General features: G+C 45.0%; 1 protein-coding gene across 4 annotated transcripts in view; it reads left to right on the top strand.

Annotated features, from left to right (window-relative positions):
- Positions 1 to 20,492, top strand: part of RALGAPA2 (Ral GTPase activating protein catalytic subunit alpha 2) — a 94,553-nt gene that overhangs the window by 18,882 nt on the left and 55,179 nt on the right. For 3 of the 4 annotated variants that reach the window (XR_010359604.1, XM_064415453.1, XM_064415452.1), the window contains exons 10-24: positions 185 to 412; positions 662 to 835; positions 1,631 to 1,768; positions 2,351 to 2,499; positions 2,676 to 2,787; positions 3,454 to 3,691; positions 4,210 to 4,374; positions 5,539 to 5,679; positions 6,951 to 7,088; positions 7,606 to 7,688; positions 8,517 to 8,607; positions 8,727 to 8,906; positions 10,660 to 10,853; positions 11,327 to 11,425; positions 11,654 to 11,809. Coding sequence is in view for 3 of the 4 variants with exons in the window: in XM_064415453.1 (XP_064271523.1) it covers positions 185 to 412; positions 662 to 835; positions 1,631 to 1,768; positions 2,351 to 2,499; positions 2,676 to 2,787; positions 3,454 to 3,691; positions 4,210 to 4,374; positions 5,539 to 5,679; positions 6,951 to 7,088; positions 7,606 to 7,688; positions 8,517 to 8,607; positions 8,727 to 8,906; positions 10,660 to 10,853; positions 11,327 to 11,425; positions 11,654 to 11,809 (2,286 nt within the window). In the remaining variant the exon portion in view is untranslated. The remainder of the gene's footprint in view (positions 1 to 184; positions 413 to 661; positions 836 to 1,630; positions 1,769 to 2,350; positions 2,500 to 2,675; positions 2,788 to 3,453; positions 3,692 to 4,209; positions 4,375 to 5,538; positions 5,680 to 6,950; positions 7,089 to 7,605; positions 7,689 to 8,516; positions 8,608 to 8,726; positions 8,907 to 10,659; positions 10,854 to 11,326; positions 11,426 to 11,653; positions 11,810 to 20,492) is intronic. The other variant, XM_064415454.1, reaches the window with a different exon arrangement.

Genomic DNA, 20,492 nt, shown 5'->3' with positions numbered 1-20,492 from the left:
AAAGGTGGAAGAGAGGGGCTTCTAAGGTCCAGTCATCATGACTTGGCATTTCCTATCTTAGGCTTCTGACCACCAGGGAGCCATTGCAGGCCCTTGGCCTGCTACAGTGCTGCGTATCCCGAGCTCTCTGTGATGATCCCAGAGTACTGGGATGGGTGGGTGATGTGCTCTGCTGTGCCTGCAGACAGTCGCCGTGGGCCAGGAGAGGAGCGCGGAGCTGGAGGCGGGCGCGGCGCCCGCGGGCGAGCAGGAGCACGGCCGCTCCAGCAGCAGCAGCCTGTCGGACAGGAGGCTCAGCAGCTGCAGCCTCTGCAGCGTGGAGGAGCAGCACCGCGGCGTCTACGAGATGGTGCAGGGCATCCTGCTCTCCACGCGCGGATACGTCAACTTCGTCAACGAGGTGTTCCGCCAGGTCTGTGCCCTGCTGCTTGTTTCTGAAGGGAACGGGTGGGAGAGGTGCCCTGCTGGGCAAACTTGGTGCTGGTCACAGCAGCAGCCTTTGAGGTCGGGCTCCTTCCTAGGTCTGGTTTAACGATCAGATTATGGAATTGTTGAAGGAACTGAAGCTTGCTGCTTAAAATGGCAGTGTGTGTGTTTGTATGCACCACATCTGTCCTGTTCTTGTTGCCGCCTTCTGAAATCGGTGAACTTTCCTTTTCAGGCTTTTTTGTTGCCGCCTTCTGATATATCCGCAACACGGAAGGTGGTGAAAGTGTACCAGAAGTGGATACTGCAGGAGAAACCTGTGTTCATGGAGGAGCCAGACAAGAAGGAGGACAGCCAGGATGCTGTTGCTCCCTTGGAAGACTCCTCAGTGCAAACAGACGGTAAACATGTATGGTATCCCTGTTCCTTACTTTGTCCGCTGCAATATGGGGCTTTTCACCTCACTCTGTAGAGGAATAACAGTTTAAAGTGTGGGGGAAATAAGAATTTAAAAACGCTTTTATTTAAGGACTCACAGTTGAAATAGTTACTGAGTAGCACTTAGAGAAATGTCATTTGTGGTTATTCCCTGCATGTGTGAATATGACATCAGGAACTTCATGGAAGAAACACTGATGGGTTTTGCAGTGCTAAAATTGACTATCTGCTGGCCTAAGGCATGGAGAACTATTTCATTTTGGTGATGCTTAAAAGCTTTACAATATGTATTAATTTCTCTACATTGTAGCTGGACACCTTAATCTAGAAAATTTGCCAGTAGATACAGTTCCTATGCATCATCTTTTAATATCCTGTTTTGAGCCATCAGGTCAAGTTCTTTGACACTGTTGACACTGTTTGAAGGGAAGTTTTCTAGTACTGAATAAGAGGTTTGATTTGTAAAACAGTGAGAATTACAAGGTTTTTACTTTATTTTGTAGAGAATTTGTGGTTTTGCCAGACTTAAATTCACGTGTTACTACAATCAGTGACTATAAAAAGTGGTGAAAAATGTTTTAAGTAACATACCTTCTAAAACTTTTATGAGCCTTCAAATTCCATGTGTGGAAATGAAGAATAGCCAGGAATTCCTTGTGGAAATGAGTGTATGCCACGCCAGTTCCCCTGCTTTTGCTGCTGACCTCAGGGATGGTTTTGTATCATGTCCTTTGTGCCCTGCTGCTAACCAGGCTGTGTTTGGCAGCTCTCCTCGGAGCCCAGCGGGCACAAGCGCTCCTCCAGCTGGGGCAGGACCTACTCCTTCACCAGTGCTGTCAGCAGGGGCTGCGTGCTGGAGGATGAGGACAGGGATGTGAAGGCTGGTGCTCAGGCTGCGCTGCAGGTGAGCTGGGTGGGAAGGGCACATGTGGGGCCATGACCTGCCTGGTCACAGAACCTGCAAATTCCATTACAGTCTCTGAGATGGAGGAAAAGAACTACCAGGGCTTGATTGGTTCTGTAAGACACAATTTGGACTTCATGTGTCACTCTGAAACATGTATATTAAACCACATGACCATGTCTTAAGGCCAGAGATCTGTATTTTGACGCAGAAGGGTAATTTTTTTTCCTCCTGTGAGTACTAGGAATTAATCAGAACCATGCATTTACTTCTTCTGAACTTCATTTATTGAAAATACTGCTGGCTGTTTAAGCATGTGATGGCAGGAAATGAATGGCTGGAGGAATGTCCTCTTGCCTGCCCAAGCAGAGGAGACACCCACAAACCACATAGTGAGCCTCGGTGGGTGTGTCATGGGAGCCACCTGGCTCATTGCTGGAATAACAGAAAAATTAAGTGATGGGTAAAACATGAACCTTCCTCTAAGGAAAAGGGAAGGTTTAACTGAAGGAGCACAGTATTTTGTTGTAAGTCTTGCCTGTTTTCATTCCTAACACTGTGAAAATGGACTGTCAACACTAGGTATTCCTGACAAACTCAGCAAATGTTTTCCTGCTGGAGCCATGCAGTGAGGTCCCTTTGCTGCTGAAGGAGCAGGTGGATGCTTGCAAAGCTGTTCTCAGCATCTTCAGGCGCATGATAATGGAGCTGTCCATGAACAGAAAGACGTGGTAAGGTTAACATACCATCATTCAAGAGAAAAAGTTGTCACAGTCCACAACCAACCAAGCTATTTTACAAATTATCTGTGAAGTCTGAAGTGTGGCTGCATTCTCAATAAATAAGGCTTTGCTGCAGGATTAATGAGCAGGTACCACTAATGGAGCACCTTTTGTTTTGGAATCAGGGAACAGATGCTGCTGATACTCCTCAGAATAACAGAAGCTGTGATGCAGAAGCCAAAGGAGAACCAGACGAAGGACACGTTTGCTCAGAGCATGGCAGGGCTGCTGTTCAGAGTGAGTGAGTGGGGTTGGTTGGTTTGCTCTGTCACAACTGCCCTCAGTTTTAGTTGAGTACCATGAAACCTGCTTGTATTACTGTGAAGGAGGGGTTTCTCATGTTTTGCTAGTGATTATTTTGTAAACTGTTACTAATGGAGGGAGCGTTGGGTTTGCTCTGTTCTTCAGGGCTCTGTTACAAACTGTGGTAGCACAGATGGGATATTTTCAGTGAGTGTCTCTAAAGTGTAAGAATCAAGTAACTGTTTTCCTAAAAGTCCAGCTGACAAGTCAAAACTGAGTCACACTGAGTGAAGGAGACATTTATGCTTCCTACTATACTTGCAGCCTGGAAAATGTAACTGGGTGTGTAGTGCTGCCCCAGGGCTCAGTTGCTACAGTCGTTCTTTGGGTGTAGGACAGTCATTCATTCTGCTGTTATTATAGAGTGTCTTATTTCAGTTTGCCAGACAACATTTAGCCTGATATTTAAAAAAATTTCCTTCATCAATAACTTTCCCTATTATTTCTGGGAGTGTTTTTTGAGGGAAAATAGCTCTGCACATAGTTGTACCTCACCAAGAGCCCATGCTGATGTGCAGGTTGGAGTTGTGGGTTGGGCTTGGTGTGCTGAACTCATCTTGTCAGCCTTGCCCGAGCTACCACTGGTGTCTCTTCCCTCAGACCCTCATTGTGGCTTGGATCAGAGCCAACCTGAGTGTTTACATCTCCCGGGAGCTGTGGGATGAGCTGCTCAGTGTCCTGTCCGGCCTGACGGACTGGGAGGAGCTCATCAACGAGTGGGCCAACATCATGGACTCCCTGACAGCAGTGCTGGCCAGGACTGTGTATGGTGTGGAGATGACAAACCTGCCCCTGGACAAGCTCAGTGAACAGAAGGAAAAAAAGCAGAGAGGCAAAGGTTCGACTTTGTGCTTCAGTGCTTTTTTTTTATCAAACCGGTTAAATATTGAAGCTTAGTCTTAAAAATTAATTTAATGTTAAACACTACTTAATCTGGTGTAAGAACCTGTTTAGTCAAATGTGAAGCACTTGGGATTTTTTGTGTGTTGTCATCCTTCACTGGGGAGGAGAGGTAGTTGGGGGCAGGCTGGAGTCTGCACCTACACTCAGGGTGTTTTGGATGGCAGAGATTAAATGTGGTTTCTTGTGCTGTTGGCTGGCACTGGCAACTCTGTAAAAATCCCTTTCTGTGTATTTTTAGTCAAGTTTCTAATTGACAGTATTTTAGCTGCATTTGCATGCCACCTTGAGATCGATGCACATAGTTTGAACTACCAGTTGGTTTTGATTAATAGTAAAAGTTAACCTGTGTTGTTTAAAGTATTAATATTTGCCATATCTGAGTCCATTCGTACTTCAGCAAAAATACACGCCAAAGCATCCAGTGCCAGAAAATTTTGTGTTCTTTTTCCTCAGGTGGTGTTTTAGAGCCTCAGAAGACAGCTGTAGTAGGAAGATCTTTTTCCTTAAGCTGGAAAAGTCACCCCGAAGTTGTGGAGCCAATGAGATTCAGAAGTGCCACAACCTCTGGGGCCCCAGGAGTGGAGAAAGCAAGAAACATTGTCCGTCAGAGAGCCACAGGTTAGACCACAGCTGAGTGCTTTGGTACCCAGACACTCGGTAACACTCAGGTTTTAAATCTGCCTCTGGGGGGTGGCTGCTGCCAAAAGCAACTCAATAATTAACTGCCCCAACAGAGAGGTTGCATGTCTGTGTCAGGATGTCTTGGCCAGTGTGAATCACAAAGTGTTTTGGGAAATTCTCTGTGTAAGCTTTTAACTACAGGACATTGGAATTGTGAGTTAAACCTGTTCATGTTAGGGGTTTTTCTAGAGGTACATGGCTGTTTTTATCAGTTCCTAGGAGAGCATTTATTACTGTCAGGCAGATAGCAGATACTGATACAACTATTTAGTGGGAGCACAAGGTAAACCAGGTATTTAATAAATATTATCCTTTCATTGTTGCTTTATGTGCTTTTTTTCTTGGCATGATGAGGTTTTCCTCTCATGTTTACTTCTGCAAAGAGGAAAGCAGGAGGGAGACTGGGTTGAGGAATGTTGGGGTAATGGCTGAGACCCCAGACATGGAGCAGATCTCGGTTTGTTCAAGCATTTCAGCAACCTGAACCTGCCTTTTCTTTATATCATGTCAGCATGTTTCCATGTGCTGGTTTGCTGGGGCAGACTCTTGTGGAAGCCCCCTGCTTTGAGCAGGAGCTGCTGGGCTGCACAGCTCCCTCCCCAGTTCCTTACAAGGAGAGCTGGAAGGATGGAGAGCACTCGGGGTGGTTTGTGGCTCCATGGCTGAGGCATGACCTCCAGCCTGGATCACTGAGTGCTTTGGCAGTAGAGCCAGTTCAGTCTTGAGTTTGATTTCTAAATTCAGTGAGTACTTGTTTGTGCTCCAGTGAAGGGTTCTCTCTACTGCCGCAGCATTTTCCCCTTTGACATCCTGCCAGAGCAGCAGGGAGAACCTGGAAGTGTTGATCCATGGCTTTTCTTGTATGTGTATGTTCAAATAAAAGGCCCTTCCACACTGTCTGTGGATCAGAAATCCCTGATTATTACCCTTTCAGAGTGAGAGTGTTGCATAATATTAACTTACATCTCAGGGGACAAACCCCTGGGCTTACTGTTGAAAAGCTTTATCCTGAAACTCTGGGTTTGGTTGTGTTGTGACACTCAGAACTGCAATATTTCACTGTGTTCCTGATGTAATTATTGCTCTATTTTTTCCTGTAAGCTAAGCGAAGCCAGTCTATCAGCAACTGTGTCCATCTTTATGAGGCTTTGCCAGCCACTAAAAGTGTACCTCTTCTGCTTCACACTGTGAGCTCTCTCTTCCCTGGTATCTCTTACACTTCTTGCTCTCACAGACTGTCAGGTACTGTACTTTAAAGTCATCTTTTATATCAATGTTCTTTATATTTTTAAACTGCTCTCTCTCTGTTCCCTTTCTGTCCAGTTGGTTCTTCTCAGAATGTTTGCAGCACTGCAAGCAAAGCAATTTTTGTTCACGTTGATATTAAAGACTGCCATCAGTTGCAATTAGATCTATATTGCTTAGTAACTAAAGTAAAAATTCCCATGTTTCACTTCCTGGGAGGGATTTGTGACTCCTGAGTCCTGCCCAGACTCATTACCTGCAGTAGCAAGAGAAAGGAGAGTTCTGTACATGGTGCTTTAAGGCCCTGTGGGGATTCCTGCTCAGTGAAACATCTTTGTTTTCATCTCAAGTTATTTTGGGGAGAACGCTGAAATTGTTCCAGTTAGTGAATTGCACTGAATGTTTTGTTTTATTGTTTTCTGTAAGACATTGAAAGTCAGCTGAAGTCAGTCAATACCAGAAATCTTAGTTTTTGTGTATGTGCCTCCTGAGATAACTTTTTGAAATACCTACAGAGTTTATTAAGTAGTAAAGCAATATTAAAACTTACACACTGCTGTATGGAAACACTGGAGTGTTAGTAGCTTTTTTTTGTGGTTTTTTTTCCCCAAATGCTAAGAGAAATGAATTTCTCAAAGTGCTGTGTTGCTCTACAATCTCAAGAATTTCTGTTGCTCCTTCCCCAGCATGTCAGTTTATTTTCTCTTGGGGATTTCCACGCTTCTCTCTCCCCCTTTTGTTTCTCATTTGCAGTTAAAGCCAAACCAAAAGCTGCCTGGTTGGGTTTGTCCTCATAAGCTAAACCCAAATTATATCTGATTCAGAGCTTTTTTTACTCTAAATTTTTGCCTTTCTTTATTCCTCCTTCCTTCCCCTCTTTCTGGAGGCGCTCAGGGAGCACAGCCAGCTTCTCCCCACACTGCATTTCAGGGAGTTCTGTTGCCTCTGCTCTTTCTCTCTTGAGAATGAACAGGGCCCAGCTGAGGTCTCCAGCACTGAAAACCCAGCTTTGTTCATGGGACCTCCTCCTCTTTGTTAAATCCCAAAATCACATCTCTCCTTTTCTAGACCTTTTATGCTGCTCATGCATCTCTAAACTTTACAGTTTTTCTAAGGATGTTTTATAGAACTGAAGTTATAACTTGTAAATTTTATCTTGGGAATTTTAAATATTTGCAAGGGTTGCTTTTTCATAGCGCTTAGGTGAGGAGTTTGCAGGTGTACATATGAGCTCCTGCAAATATTTTGTGTTGTAATTAAATCAACAGAAGTTGAAGAATCTCAACAGCTGGAAAATTCAGAAGGAACAGAAACTGCAGGCCCATTTTCAGACCAAGAGCAGCAGCTAACTCGAAGCAGCAGCACTTCAGATATTGCAGATCAGATTCCATCTGATTTTTTTCAAGGTAATTCTAGTAAAGTGCAGCAATACTGTGTTTTTCAAGGAAAATATTTGAGACTTGTTCAGCCTCACAAGTGCTACTCTTAATTACTTTGGTTTCCAGCTCTCCTCTAAAATGTGGTTTTAGTTAATTTTCTTAGTCGCTGCATAGTTGGTAAGTTGTTGAAAGAACTTTAAGGAATTTAGAGACTGTCAGTGCAGGATGGGACCTTTTGTAAAGCAGAGAGGCCAAAAATACAACCTGGAATATGTGTGCACTTTGTATGTAACTCTTTGACTTTTCGCCTGACTTGCATTTGAATTTTGTGTATTCAAGCTGCAGTTGGAGTTCACTTCCTCTCCTGTAAGTATGTTATGCTTCTGAAGGATTTTTCAAAGCTTCTTGTATCCAGTTTAAGTGTTGTGTGGCCCTTAACTATAAATATGAGACATGTAAACATAGCTGAAATTTACGTGAGACTTGCTGCATGTTTTGGTCCTGCAAATGTTTATAGTTTTTGTTTCCTTTCTGAAACTTCTAGGTAAAAAGGCTGGAAATTCAACTTCAGACTCCAAATTGGTTCAGGAAAATAAGGGATATGTAAAGGAGCATGAAGCCGAGCAAGTAAGGCAAAGCCAGAAGTAATGTCTGTGAAGATCCTAGCAGTGTTTTCTTTCTAATCAGAAGCTTTTTAGCATTCAGAAACTCTAGGAGGTGAAAGTGTGAAAAGCCATTAATCCCATTTCTGGTGTGGCATCTGGAAGTGAGCCCCACAGCAGGTTGTTGTCCTGCTGGGTGTGATCAGTTTGTGTCTCCTGATGTCATCAGCTGCTTCTGCAGTTGTATGTCTGTTCTAGTCTTACACAAGGCTTTGGTCTTTTTAAGAAATATCAACGAGGAGTTTGTAACTTTTAAAATATAAATAATTCATGGCTATTACAGAGCTACAGCACACTGGAATAAATGTTTGATGGTTTAAAGCATAGATGAAAATGCTTCTGTTCAGCACAGTTCCTATCACCAGCCGTGCATGGCAGATGTTAGTGTGAGTTGACATCAGCACAGGCAAACTTCATACATTTTTAATGGCAACTTTTGACTGAACAGTTGAAACAGTAAATTACTTAGCCTGATCATCTCTGTGAAATATGAAGGCTGAAAGATTTTTTTTTTAATACCTTAACAAATTGTTTCAGATGTGTTTGAAAAACATAGGTAAAAAATCCTGCTTCTTGGTGTGAAAACTGAGGTTGTGAGAGGGAGGATAAAGAATGAAATGGAAAGCCTGATGTTTTCCTAAGGACACTGACATACACTTGGATACTCTGAATATTCATGAGAATGTCTTGACCGGGTTGTGGTTAATTTCTAATGACTGTGTGGGTGTGAAATTTGCTGGAGTGCGGTGTAGTGCTCAGAGCTGTATAAGCTGAGATGAATTTTTCCCTGCAGGTGCTAATGCAGAGGAGCAGCAGTACAGCTGATCTGGATCTGAAAGCAGACTTGCAGCAATCTCACGGGTATTACAGAGAGAGAGAGAAAAGTGAGTGCCCTGAGAGTGTTTTTGCCAGGCACAGCACCTGAAATCTGCTGCGATTTTGCTGCAGCCGGCCGAGACGCTTCTCTGGGGCGCAGCTGTGAGCAGCACTGTGCTGTTTGCAGGTGAGAGCGTGAGCAGTGACACGTCCCTGGGCTGTGGAGCTGACGTGGACATCGCGCTGGTGGCCTGGCAGGCGGCCGAGGATGACCCCGAGGCCGGGCTGGCGGCGGGAGCGGGCGGGGACCCCGCAGCGCCGCGCTGGCTCCAGCTCAGCCCCTCGCAGGAGCCCGCCAACCTCACAGGTACCACGGGCCCCACACTGTGTGAGCTCACTCCTGTGCCCCAGAGAGGAGTTGTGCTCCTCGCTTGGCTTATGTGGCACGTGGCACCCTTCATCGTGCTCACTCAGAGCAGAAGGGGTTTGGATCGTCCATTGATTTGCCAGATGATCAGAAAGCCACTGCCTGCCCAGCTGAAAATAACTGGGCTTCTTACAGTGCCCAGCTGGGCACTCATGGGGCTGCCCCAGTGTTCAAGTACAGCACACTAATATGTGTTCCAAGTGAACAGGTTTTATTTCATAGCAGCGTGGTCTGAGGAAATGTCTCACTGTATTTTTTTGACTGATAGGAAATAAGTAGGTCATTCTTTGCCATTTGTAAAGGTACCCTTCATCTGGTAGTGCTAGTCAGATATTAGGAGCTTAATGCAGTGATGTAGGGATGTCTTACAGGCTGCCTTCCTAGAACACACAATTTCAAGAGTACTTTTTTATGTTGACTTTTCCTTTGAAATATCTGTGCTTTAATGAACCAGCACACCTAATCTAGCTGCTGGGACTGCTGCTGTAAAAAAGGTAATACTACCCATGGTAAGAACAATCATGTACGATAAATTCATTGTTTGTGGCTGTGGTGCAGGGATTGCCCCTTTGGGGGTACAGAGAGAAAGAACCACATGTAGCAACCTGGCAGGTAATGTGGAGTGAAAGGAGAAGTGGGTTAACAGATGTGTCATTGCCCAGCAGAGCCTAAATGCCCTTGACGGCATTCCTGCCTCCCAGCCAAGTCACAGCTTGCTCTGCTGTGGAAACCTGATAGGGTAAGGCAGAACAACACTGACACTGCCACGGAGCACAGAGATGCCACTTCCCTGAGCACAGGTCTGTAGGAGGTCATTCTAATGTGCTTAATAAATAACATGTGGTTTAGCACTTTGGGACTTTGTAATGCTACAAAACAAAAAGGAGGAAAAATCCCCAAAGTTGTTTTTGAAATATATTCAAACATAAAAACATCTAAAATGCCTTTTATTTCATTAACCTTCCTTGAGTCCTCAGAGGACATGACTTATTTCCTTCTGCCTGTGTAGAGGTTTCCTGCAACTTCCTTCCATGCCTTGGTTGCTGCAGGTATGCCTGGAGCAGCATGGCTGTGCTGCTGCCTGCAACAGGAGGGCAGCTACCAGCTCTTGTCATTAAAATGTGCACTTCAGTCTGGATTTGTACTGTTTAAGAGCATAAATCCCATTACCCTGACAGCCTTCTCCAAGCTCTGCTCTCTCAGGAGCTGCTCTGGATGAGTGGTGATGCCTGAGCACATTCCTCAAGACTCTTCAGCCGTGGCTTTTTATTCCTTTGTCCAGTTGCATTGCCAGGTCTCGCTACACTGTGTCATCTTAAAAAAACAAAAAAGAAAAAAGAAAGGACTTCTTATAAATATAGAAATATTGTCTGTAAGAGCCAGTTATTGATTGAATACATCCCTCAGGTACCAGAATATTGCATTTAGCTGCATTTGCCTCCCTGCAGAAAATCCCTCTCGGGTGGGGACAGTGTGGTGTGGCAGTGCTGTGTCCTGTGGTGCTGTCACCTGCAAGGCCCTTTGCCTACATTTGATTCAAAAGCAGCTCCAGCAATGAAAAAGAGAGATTTGGGGGAGAGAATTCTTGTGAGATGGAAGATGGTTAGGAGGAGTAATGACCAGGTTTTGTTGACCAAATTCATGCTTAGACTACATTTCTAACTTGTGAAAATGGAACACTTTAAATTTACAGACAGCAGTGAGTTCCTGGCTGATGATTGCAGTATAATTGCTGGTGGGAGCCTTATTGGTTGGCATCCTGATTCTGCTGCTGTGCTGTGGAGGAGAATCCTGGGAATTCTTGGAGATGTGAACAACATACAGTCACCTAAAATCCATGCAAAAGTTTTTGGCTACCTTTATGAGCTGTGGTATAAACTTGCAAAGGTAGGTGGTACTTACAGCTAGTGGTAATGACACATTTCTTTTGTTGTGGAAATGATTATTAAATGGGATTTAGTGTTAGCACCTGGAGCATAAACCTGGCATGGGAGGGCTCTGTCTTAAAGGAAGCTTTGTCTTGTTTGGTTTCCAGCAGCAAACTCCAACAGAGAATCCTGTCCAATGACAAGAGAATTTAAATGGGGTGAGGAAACAGTAGCAAAGAAAAAAAGAAGTACAGACATTGGTATTTGTGTAAAGGCCCACAGAGTGACTCAAACTGGCAGTGTTTGCTTTGGCCAGGGAGCAGCAGCATAGACCAAGCTTTCCTGGTGGCTTTGGCTGGAGTGGGAGCTCTGTATAGCCCCAGGTGTAGTACCTGAATGTAAATAAAGTAAAAGTAAAACATAATCATGAAAAAAAAAAAAGCATTAAAAAGGATACTGGTTTTATTAACACTGTTCTTTAAAAACCATCAGATCCGGGACAACCTCGCTATCAGCGTTGACAATCAGTCAACTCCCTCTCCTCCCGTCCTGATCCCTCCTCTCAGGATATTTGCATCATGGCTGTTCAAGGTCAGTTCTGCAGTTCTCACACAGGAGTATTTTTTCCTATATCAGAGCTGAATGGGTATTCATTTAGTTGCCTTATTTTTAACTTCTGCCATCACTGCTGGCCAAGACACCACGTGCCCTCCAAAGGCTCTTAGGAGCTGAATGTGAGGTGCTTGGTGGGAGAGCTGCTGGGCACGCACTGGCTGGTGGGGAAGGCAAGGAGTGATGCAGGGTGTGTTGTTGTTGCAGGCAGCCATGCTCCCCAGCGAGTACAAGGAGGGGAAGCTGCAGGCATTCCGGCTGCTCTGCGCCATGATGAGCCGGCGCCAGGACCTGCTGCCCAACTCCGACTTCCTGGTGCACTTCTACTTTGTCATGCGCCTGGGGCTCACCAGCCAGGACCAGGTATGGGCTGTGCTTCCTGTGCCACTGCTGCCCCGTGCCAGGGCAGCAGGGGATGCTGCCAAAACCTGCTGCTGCTGTGGGCATGGCAGGTTTTCTGGGTCTCCCTGACCTGGGGTGGCCTCAGGAATAAAGCGTTCGGTGTGAGGTGAGGAACAGACTTAGGCTGTTAAATGATGGTTGTCTCACAGAAACAGCTCAATGCTCATTAAGAAATATTCTTTGGACAAAATAAAGACTATCTAAGAGCACTTGCACGTTTTTATAGCTGTAGCAATGAGAGCAAGGATTGCAGCTCTGCTGGCATTGGCAACAAAGGGCACAGGGACCGCTCAGGAAATTCTGGGAGTTACTGATTGTGCCTTTAGGAAACCAAACAAGGTTGATTGTTTCTGAGATGACAGAGGGAAAGAAGAAGTTGTTGCCAGATTCTTGCCCATTGGTTTCCCTTCTGAAAAGTTAGAGCATTTGGGAAACACTCCTTTTATATAGATAAGAATAGAGAGACAGGGGTTTTCTCATGGAAAATCCTAGAAGTCCTGCTGCAGCTGCCCAGCCCTCCATGGTTTCCCTGGATATTTTGCAGCCCCACACTGCAATCCCTCCATGGTTTCCCTGGATATCTTGCAGGCTGCTGCTCTTTGTTCTTGCTCCCCACTCTAGTGGCTGCATTTGCCTCTTGGTGGCACACTTGACCACAGGTTGGCTGCTGTGTGTTTGTCTTTCCCGCCTGCTTTCCTTAGCTGTGAAACTGGATGAGGTGTTAACTGGCAGTGCCTTGGAGCAAGGTGTTGATCCTTAGTCCTGCTCCTGTATTTCCAGCTCGATTGGCTCCAAGATGGTTGCTGGGTGCCCAGAAAGTAGAAGCCTTTTTATCAGAGAGGGTGTGGAATCACAGGGAACAGGATCCCTGGATCAGGGATCCTAGCATGCTTTCCAGGATTTCAGAAATAAACTTGGAGTGGCCTTTTTAACACAGAGTGGGTTTGTCTGCTAAGCACAGGCATAAATTTCTCCCTTGTAAGGAGTGTTCACAGAAGGGAGGGTGGGAGGTGTCTCATGGAGGAGTTTTCCTTCTGTATGGATCACTAGTGCAACTTCTAGCATTTATGTGGGAAAGCAGCAGAAAGACAGCCCAGCTCCAGGCAATCACCTTGGCTACTTTAGAAGAGCTTTTTAGGTGGTTACATAATTAAAAAATATTACAGTCAGGAGCCTCTTTGACCTGAATGGTTTTCAATATTTTGGTTTGTGTGACAAATGTTTTTTTGAACTGTATTTCTCTTTTCACTCCTCACTCACTTAAGAATGTGAAAATAGGAAATTGCTGCTGTGTTGTGTAGCTTTTGGTGCTGCTCGAAAAACAAAATAATCCGATTTTGAGTATGCTATAAATGAGTACAGAGTTATTCCCAGCAAGTGCAGCCCAGCTTTGCAGCCTGGTCTTGGGGGGTGCATAAAAGAGCAGTGTCAGGGTGTGTTTTATAAGAGGCTCCCGTGGCACTCCGAGCCCGGGATGTAGCAATTAGCTCAGCAGAGGAGACAGCGGGGTAATGAGCTGCAGCTAATTTGTCCATGTGGAAGTGTCTAACAACAAACATCCCTGGAGAAGTGAACAACTCTCTGCAAGAATTGCATCACCTCTCCAGGTGGGAGAAGCCTGGCACCGGCGGCTGCAGGGAGGGGGCACAGGAGGGGCCCAGGGTCAAGGGCCAAGTGACCATCTGTGGGTGCCTCCCTCCTGAGCTGCTCCAGCCTGTGGCACTGCTGGCCTAGTCTGGGCTTTTTTCCTGTTTTTTTTATGAATGACATTCATTTAGGCTCACAGCCTTCCCTCCCTGGTCTCCAGGGTGAAGGAAAGGGAACTGGGATGTTCACTACCAAACTGGGGGTTAGGGAAGGTACTTTACTTATGGTTAGGGTGTTGAAAATCAGGAAATGTTCCTGGGGAGTGGTTGGTAGGGATGCTGTGGGATAGCCTGCTGCAGTTTGGGGGAGCATAGCTGCCTTCTGCTGCCAGGTGAGTCTGATGGTCAGAAAACTCCTGGTGGAGCAGCTGCAACCGGGTGTGTCTTTTGGTTTGGGTAATAAACACAGATTTGTTAATCAAAATTTGACACTGCAATGCACAGGTTTTACAAATACCTGAACTGGAAAATAAATGTATTTTATTATTGCTGTTTTATTACTGTTGTTGGCTGCTGTAACAGCACTTTTTGCTTCATTCACCTGAAAAAGTTGATAAGCGTCTCCTTGCTCCACAGCTTCCTCCTTTTTACTGAATAACAAAAGGACCAAAACACAATTCCAAAAAGCTACCAACACTTCTCAGAAAATCAACTGTTGGCATAATTGGGATTCTTCAGCTTGAGTCTTTCTGGCACTTAAATAATCCTTTGAGGTTGCTGGTGGTTGTCTCCTGAGAATTCTGTGGACTTTTGTGATGCCATTTCTTATTTCTGTCTAAATTTCTGCTCATAGTTTGAGAGGAGAAGGAAGTGCAGGTGAGGTGTTTACCCTGTAGGGACACTGTAAAAAGAGGCAGGTTTTCAATCCTTTTTCAGGTTTCAACCTTCTGTTGCTCAGTGTTATTTTTTTAGCCAGTCTCACCCTGTTACCAGGGAGAGCATCAGTTACTGTGCCTGTGCCACCTGTCACCAACACTGAGGTGTCACCTGGCACTCAGAGGTTACCTGTGAAGTGAGCAAGGGGGTCACTTGTACTCCTGACTCACTTTGGGAGTGAGTTTAACAAATAAATTTAAGTATAGTCATGCTTACTTGCCAGAGGACCTCTGGAGTAAGGACACTTATGTTTTTTGAGAACATAATCAAAGGTACAGACTTCAGAAGTTCTGTGTGGAAAGGACAATGGATGGCTGAGGGAGGAGACTCTGCTGGTGGCTTTTTCAGTTCAATGATACGAAGAGCAGAACAAACTTTAAATATGGAATGAGAGGAAAATCGCCACAGTCCCGCCAAGCTGGCAGATGTCCTGGGTGATTAAATGTCAGCACAAGCAGCAGGCCTGCCTGTGGAGCACAGCCTGGCTGCAGCCAGGGCACTCAGCAGCTTTGTTTTGGGTCACTTCCTTTTAGCAGTGCAAGGATGCTGTGGATGAGAAGCTCTGTCAGTGGAGGTGCTGAGGTTCCAGTGCCCGTTGTCCCAAAACCTCTCCCTTTGTTCCAAAGGCACTGTAGGTGATGAGGGAAAGGAAGCTGCATCAGCTCTGAGCTTCTGTAGAAACACCCACTGGAGCTCTCTGTGTGGAAAATGGTTAATTTGTAATAGGAAGCATTTCTCAGCAGAGCTGCTACCAGAGAAGTCATTAATTACCCGCTTGTGTTAACATTGGTCTGACATTAAAAAAAACAGCATTTGTGGGCTTTTGTATCTTTCTGCCTGACAGTAGAGGTAGAACTGACACCAAAGACGGCTTCAAGCATCAGCACTTTCTTGTTCTTCAGTGGAACCTTTTATACCCCTGGTGTTCATGCATTGCACCGGTGTGCCCTCTGTTCCCTTTGGTCAGTGCCCCTGGGCACTCCCTGGCTCATTGCTGTCAGTGCTGCTCACCTCTTTGCACAGCCACAGCCCCACTCCCAATCACCACAAACTCTGTGCCTGCAATTCCTCCTTTCTTTTCTTTTAAATAAAGGCATGTCTGCCATCCTCCTGCAGGGCCCTTGCAGAAGAAATAGCAAACATGGTCTTTTTATGTAGGTTCCATTAGCTCTGCAATGCATCTGTGTACTGACCTTGATTCATTCCCCAAACCTGCACTGTGTATCCTCAAAATCCTTATACCAACACTTATGGAATATTGACAATCAAAATCCTTATTACCTATATTTATAGAATATTGACAATATCAATAGCATCATACAAGAATAAGTCAAAGGCTACATATTAGGATATTACCAAAATCAACAGCTATATAAATCTATCAACAGCTAGAGAATTTTAACAATATCAATAACTATAAAACTTCATTATCAGCCATATAATTCCATCAATAGCTATACACTTCATAAGGTAACATGCAATAAGATAGAATCTGCATCTTCCCATCACCCACATGTCTTTGCTTATGTCAAGGAGTCAGGTGAGCCACATCCAGGTTTGTTGCTTCAGGGGGCATTATCCAGCACAGGTTGTATGTAATGAGCAGGCATTTTGCAGAGGGAGAAATAATGAGATGATTCAATGTAAACACAGCTTTCCAAACTCTTGCCTGTGGGGTTTCACTCTCCATTCCCCCTTTTTTGTTTTCAAAGAAAGGCTTTGAGTGAGGAATGAAAACATCTTACAACATCTAGACCAGTTGCAGAATGTGAAATACTTAGTAACATATGCTGAGCAACATGACTAGGTCCATTATTAGTCTTGACAATATGTGGTACACCTAAAGCTGCAAAAGCAGTACATCTTTTTCACCATTCAGAGTTTGTCCTTTTGTGCTTGTCCTTATCTGTGGTGGAGGCCAATACCAGATACTGCCCTGCCCCAGGTCCTTCCACTACATTACACAGTGTTGGTACCTAGAGACTTCACATCGTGCAGACTTTTAATTACCTCTCCTTCCTTTCTGCACACAAAGGCATCTGCAGTGTTTATCTCTGCATGTCTTAGTGGAGAATAGATTAGATTGTAAAATAGAGCAGGCTTGCAAGGAAAATTGCTGAATACACACAGTGCCTTGGCATAACCTTTTCCAAGTAGCCCTATTGTGCCACGCTCCACTCTGTCTTAGCACATCTTTATTAATTTGCAATATAGGTCACGCTTAGAGATTTGAAGAAGACACAAGTGACCTATAACACCTTCCTCAATGAGATCATTATCTGCAAGATCTAGCACTCTATTCCTTAGCTTTGTGAAAAAGAAAAATATTCCCAGTTGTTTAGTTTTGACACTGTAATAGCTGCAACTAGGCATAGGGAGCTGGGGGTGTTCAGCATGGAGGAAAGGAGACTCGGGGGTGACCTTATCACTCCACAGCTCCTGAAGGGTGGCCGTGCTCAGGTGGGGTTGGTCCCTTTCTCCAGGCAGCACTGACAGAATGAGAGGACAGTCTCAAGCTGCATCAAGGGAAATACAGGTTGGATATTAGGAAAAGCTTTTTTACAGAAGGTGTGATAAAGTTCTGGAATGGTCTTCTGGGGGAGGTGGTGGAGTCACCATCCCTGGATGAACTGTTTAGAAAAAGACTGGATGTGGCACTGGGTGCCATGGTTTAGTTGGAGTGTTGGGGCATGGGTTGGACTCCAGGATCTTTAGGGTCTCTTCCAACCTGGTGATTCTGTGAATAATTTCTTAAGTCTTATAAGGCTTCTCTTAAAATGTCTTTAGTTTTATCAGCTTCAGTAGAATAAGAGGCATTATTTATGATTACTCTAAGGCAAACAAACTGTAATTATTGCACAAGACCAAAGAAGGCTTCCAGAATCAGCACTTTTGCACTTTTAGAACCTTTCCTACCCTTCATCTTACATGCATTACACCTGTGTACCTTGGTGGTTGGTCAGTGCACCTGGGCAGGCCATGGCTCATTGCCTTCAGTACTGTTCACCTCTTTTCCCAGCTGTACCCACTGGGGATGGGGCTGGGCTGCAGCCCCACTCCCAGTCACCACAAACTGAGTGCCTGCATCTGCCCAGTTGGCATCAGCAGGCAGCAGCAGCTGTGTAAAGGTGCAGTAAGTGAGTGGCTTTGCTTTTGTCCCCTGTGGAACGGGTGCTTCTTGCCTGGGTTTCTGCCTGATGGTGTTGCAGGGCCCTCGGTTGTACAGAAACCATTGTGCTGTTTAGATTCTTTAAACTGCCATTTAAAAGGAAATAACCTTAATGTAGTCTATTAAGGCTTAGATTCCCTTATTTTAGCTTCTCGAGGCTTCTTTCCAATGGCTGCCATGATTTTCTCCCTCTTTTAATCCACCCCTTATCTCATTTCCTGTGGAAAATTTGCCTGTGTGCTCCCATTATGTGCTTTGAGTGCTTTGAAAAAGTGTTAACAGACAGCATGTTTCCAGTAGGGACAAACAAAAGTCCAAATGCCAGGGTCTCATAGGAACTCTCACATCCCCCTCTGCTCGCCCAGGCCAGGCTAAGTGGGAATTGCTGGATAAAAGAGCTGCAAGATTGACTGGAAGCAAGGGGGAGCCAGGTCCTGCCAACTGCAGGAGCTGTGCATTCGGGAGTGATTTTGGTAGTTTTGTTCTTTCCTGTTTATTTTGCTGTAATTCATTTGCCCTTCCTCAGTTGCATCCATCCCACCCAAATTCTGCTCCTGGGGTCTGTGTTCTGTCTGTCAGAGCTCCCAGCAGTGCTGCCACGGGCCCTTGGGAGGGATGTTGGTGGGGACACAAAGCCACCTCCACCTTCCAGGCAGTGCCCTTGTACCTGTATCCACTGTGTGCTCTGTGTGTGCACAAACCAAAATATTTATTCGGTTCTTTATCCTATTGCTCTCCCCACTTGTGAAAGTATCAGACATGCTCCAAAATGGGAGAAATTAAAAAACTCCCTCTGTTGTGTTCCAGCCTCGAGGGACTTGGGCTATAAAATGTAACTGCTTTGGGGTTAGGTTTTACCTGGCACCTTGAAATGCAGCTTTCTGATAAATTAATCCTGGATCTCCCGAGGTTGTCAAAGTACTTCTTAAATTTGTGTTGCAACTTAATTTTTGACAAGTTAACTCTTACTTAAAACTTCATGGTAGGTAGGAAAACTTGGCATAAATAAATGGAAGCATTTGTTCCTTTAAAGTAGAAAAGGGAAGTCTTAAGCCTTCTGTAAATTAATAATCTTTCCCATGCTATAGATCTCAGGTGCCAGTGAGGTGTCTGTCAGTGAGGAACAGGGTGAACTTTCAGTGAAAAATCCATGTTGTTCCTGTTGAGGGACAATTGGAAACATGAGGAAGGCAGCTGGCAGGCTATTTGGTTACACCTGTAATCTGCAAAATCTTGAACAAAAATTAGGTGAAGAATATTTTTGCAATTGACCTTTCAGTGAACTTGCATAAGTTTATTTCGCTTACTCAGTGGATGTTTACAACCTTACAATTTGAATTACTAGATTAACCTGCACTGAAATATGATGCCCTTTATAGGGTTAATGCATTTGAGAAGAACATGCATGCAATTGCCCCCTCCTCTTCCCTCTTCCCCAGCTTTAACACCACAGAGCATCATTCTGAATTGAAATAGTCCATAATGGTCCTTTTTTTCACTTTTCTTTAACAACATGAACACTAAATTATAGCTGTGCAATTATGTAAACAATGGAAATGCTTCCAGAATGAATACTTCCTTTTAAATTTTCATTTTGTGTAATTGCCGAAAGGTTTGGAGCCATAATAAACCAAAATTATTTTACACATTTATCGTTCTAAAGGTCAATTATGAAAGAAGTAAAGCAACAACACTGTGCAGAATGAGTAAACCAATTTCCACGGCCATCACCATATGTTTTTCTTATGGCTTGTGTTTTCCAGTTGCTGTGTACATAGCATTCAATTAAAGTGATTCATTGACCAGGCTGGGAGCTGCTACCCGGAGTTTACGTTTGCAGGGAGGGAAGGAAGCCCGGCTCTGTTTGAATTACCTGATTTTGCCCTATCACTGATAGCACAGATGTCCTGGCTCCCTCGCCCTCTCGCCAGCCTCTCTGTGCTGATAAGCTCCCTGAGCCTCGGGATTGCTGCCCCAAATCCTGTGCTGTTGTGAGCTGGGCTCTGCTGACTGGGGAAGGGGACAAACCCAGCTCCCTGTGAGCGCTGTCCTGGGCTGGTGCTGACCCAGGACAGCCTGGCCAGCCCCAGCTGAGGTGCAGTGACCCGAAATGCCCAGGGTGATGTGCTCAGTGCCTGGGGACATGGTTCCTGCGTGTGTGTCACTGCAGCCAGCAGCCCACGCTGGGAGTTTGAAGGGAAGACGAGGACTGCTTCAAGAGCTTTTCAAAGGGAATTTTTGAAAGGTTTCTCGCTATGGAAAACGATTTATTTTTAGTAGCACTACATCTCGTAACAGGAGAGTCAATCCCTGCAGCCTTTTGGACCATGTATGACAGTCATGTTTTGTGGTTCTCCTTGCCCCGCTATGGGAAGTGTTCTGTGCAGGGATTCGTGCCCTGGTGTGTGACAGATGGGAGCTCTGGGGTGAGGACAGGAGTTAATGCAGTTGTTTGGAGCAGCTCCCTGTGCCACCAGGTTAGCCTGGGCTCATTTATTGTGGCACATGTCAGCAGCAGCCTGCTCCCATCTGCTGCCCTGCTCGGGGCCAGCCCAGCCTTACCTGGCCCTGCTGTACAGGTGTGCTGTGCTGGACCAGCACGGAGCGTTAATCAGCCCTTAATTATAACAAGGTATGTCCTTTGTTCTGTGCCGACCGAGAGCTTACCACCCGCTTTATGAGCGGCTGCATCCATCTGCTCTGCTTCTCAATGTTTGCATTGACCCATATTGACTTAAAATGTATCAAAGGAAGTGATTAAAACAAGTTTAAACATTAACTTGAGTGGCATTTTATCTTATTCAGGAAAGTGAAAGCATTATCTGCTACTATGTTAAAAACCAATACTGTTTATTTGAATATATAGCAGTTTTTTCATAGGATACTGGTGTTGCAAACACTTAGTGGAGCACTAGGTAGGGGCTGTGCAGGTGTTTAGAGGGCTTAGAGAAAA

The sequence above is a fragment of the Passer domesticus genome, chromosome 3, assembly GCF_036417665.1.
Source record: "Passer domesticus isolate bPasDom1 chromosome 3, bPasDom1.hap1, whole genome shotgun sequence".
Classification (NCBI taxonomy): Eukaryota; Metazoa; Chordata; class Aves; order Passeriformes; family Passeridae; genus Passer; species Passer domesticus.
The sequence above is the reverse complement of the archived record's forward strand: the minus strand, read 5'-3'. Positions and strand labels throughout refer to the sequence as shown.